The sequence below is a fragment of the Poecilia reticulata genome, unplaced genomic scaffold, assembly GCF_000633615.1.
Source record: "Poecilia reticulata strain Guanapo unplaced genomic scaffold, Guppy_female_1.0+MT scaffold_1743, whole genome shotgun sequence".
NCBI classification, from domain to species: domain Eukaryota; kingdom Metazoa; phylum Chordata; class Actinopteri; order Cyprinodontiformes; family Poeciliidae; genus Poecilia; species Poecilia reticulata.
The window spans coordinates 1-2023 of record NW_007616474.1 but is presented as its reverse complement, the minus strand read 5'-3'; the positions used below and the strand labels follow the sequence as shown (position 1 = coordinate 2023).

At 38.1% G+C, this 2023-nt stretch overlaps 1 protein-coding gene across 1 annotated transcript; it reads right to left on the bottom strand.

Annotated features, from left to right (window-relative positions):
- Positions 1 to 52: 52 nt before the first annotated feature.
- On the bottom strand, positions 53 to 1791 carry LOC103461485 (tumor necrosis factor receptor superfamily member 5-like; the record flags this gene model as incomplete). Its single annotated transcript, XM_008403775.2, has 4 exons — positions 1574 to 1791; positions 557 to 712; positions 317 to 404; positions 53 to 231 (listed from the first exon to the last, which is right to left on the bottom strand). Coding segments are annotated over exons 1-4 (478 nt in total), but the record flags the coding sequence as incomplete, so codon positions are not given.
- Positions 1792 to 2023: the final 232 nt, after the last annotated feature.

Genomic DNA, 2023 nt, shown 5'->3' with positions numbered 1-2023 from the left:
CAGTAATTCTTTTTAGAATGCTAATATTTTCATTTGCATTTATTCATCTCACTTGGTTTTGTATTTTTGTGATATATCCAGAAACCAACACCACCGCCAATTGTTGCTGCAACTAAAAAAAACACCGGAACACCGATCACAACTCCTATGTTGTTGGAACTTTTCCCTCCACATTCAGCATCAGTTGAAGCTGTTCCTGCTTTTATCAGCTCAAGGGTTTCTTTATCACACCTGAAATAACAGAAACATTCATTCAGGTAAATTATTTGGTAAAATATTATCCTGTGTTTATGCTGTATGTGTGAGACTATCTTACTGTGTGTGAAGCTGACATGACAACATTGTTCCATCAGAAAATGATCCACTGCTGCATTCAGAGCATTCTGTGTCTGTGGAGGCTGTTCCTGGATAAACACAAATCAGTTTAAAGTTAGTCAGAAGATTCTGATCTGATTTTCAGTTCTGACCAACATGTAGTTTATTCTTTTCAAATGTTCAAAAGTCAGAATTTATCTAAAAATCTGAGCATTTATGTGTTGAAGAGAATCAGACCAACCCATCCTGCTGATGAACTGTCCTGGTTCACAGCTCCTGTGTTTCTGTGCTGCAGCACAGCCTCCTGATTTAAGGTCTGTACAGTAGAATCCCTCCATTGGTTCACAAACTGTGTCAGCAGTTATTTCACATCCTCGCTTTACCTTCAGACCAGCTCCTGTGAACATATGCAGATTACACATGTATGGAGGAAACTGACATCAGCATGGTGAATTTCATTCAAGTGAGTCAGAATAGTTTCTACAAGTGAATGAAAAGAGAAATCGCAATAAATGATTTACAGTTGTGTTCAAAATAATAGCAGTCCAATATCACTAACCAGATCAATTCATTCACCCATTCACACACACACACACACACACACACACACATTCACACACTCATGGAGGTAAGCTACATTGTAGCCACAGCTGTCCTGGGGCAGACTAACAGAGGCAAAGTTACAATGCACCAGTGCCACGACCAGCAGGGACAGTGAGTGAAGTGTCCTGCCCAAGAACAGGAGCATCTAGTTTATATACTTTATGCAGATTACACATGTATGGAGAAAACTGACATCAGCATGTTGAACCTCAAGACATATTTAAGTGAGACAAAACAGCAGAGATACAGAACCATTCTCATGATTTATGTTTGTGTTCAAAATAATAGCAGTCCAACATCATTAAGATTAGTCTCTGTTTCTATGGAAATTATATTTCTGCATTGTAAATAAATTTGTGTCAGGTGTATAGTGATGCTTCTTCCACTCATGACATCCATCCAGCTGATTCTGTTTATTTACATCATTAACTGAAATTAGCAAGATGAAAAGGATCAACCACATAGAATGAGTGAGGAATTATTTTCTGAAAATTAATTAATGATAAAGGTTTTAGATCATCAATATTTTTTCACACTCTGCAGATATTACAATATAACTATTTATGGCGTTGAGGAAGCAGATGTGAAAAAAAATGTGATCAAACAAAACAAAACGTTTAAAAAAAACAAAGTTGAAGTTTCAACATAACTGCACCTGAGTCACAGGTAGAACATGGAGTGCATCTCTTCAGTCCGTTTGGATGGTCCATGAAAGTCCCATCTGTGCAGGATGAACAGGACGTATTTTCAAATTCTGTACAGTCTGCTTTGACTCTTTTGCCTGTTGGAAGATAAAAAGTTTCTCAATTTAAACGCAGGATGGTCCTTTGTATGATGAACAAACTTCAGGCAATAAAAGCAGTGTACGGTGTACACAGAGGTAAGGTAGGGCACTGCGTACCCCTAAAATATTTAGCGGGGGTACGCAGTACCAGCAAGAGAGGGGAGCGGCTGTCGGCTGTATAAAATCAACGGCTTCACTGTGCAGCCGTGAGTTCACCCACTAATCAGCCGTGACTGATTAGTTTTTCAAGAACAATCTAAAACACGACTTAATCAGTTAATAAATAATTTTTTTCCCATTTCATATTGTTTCTGAACTCTT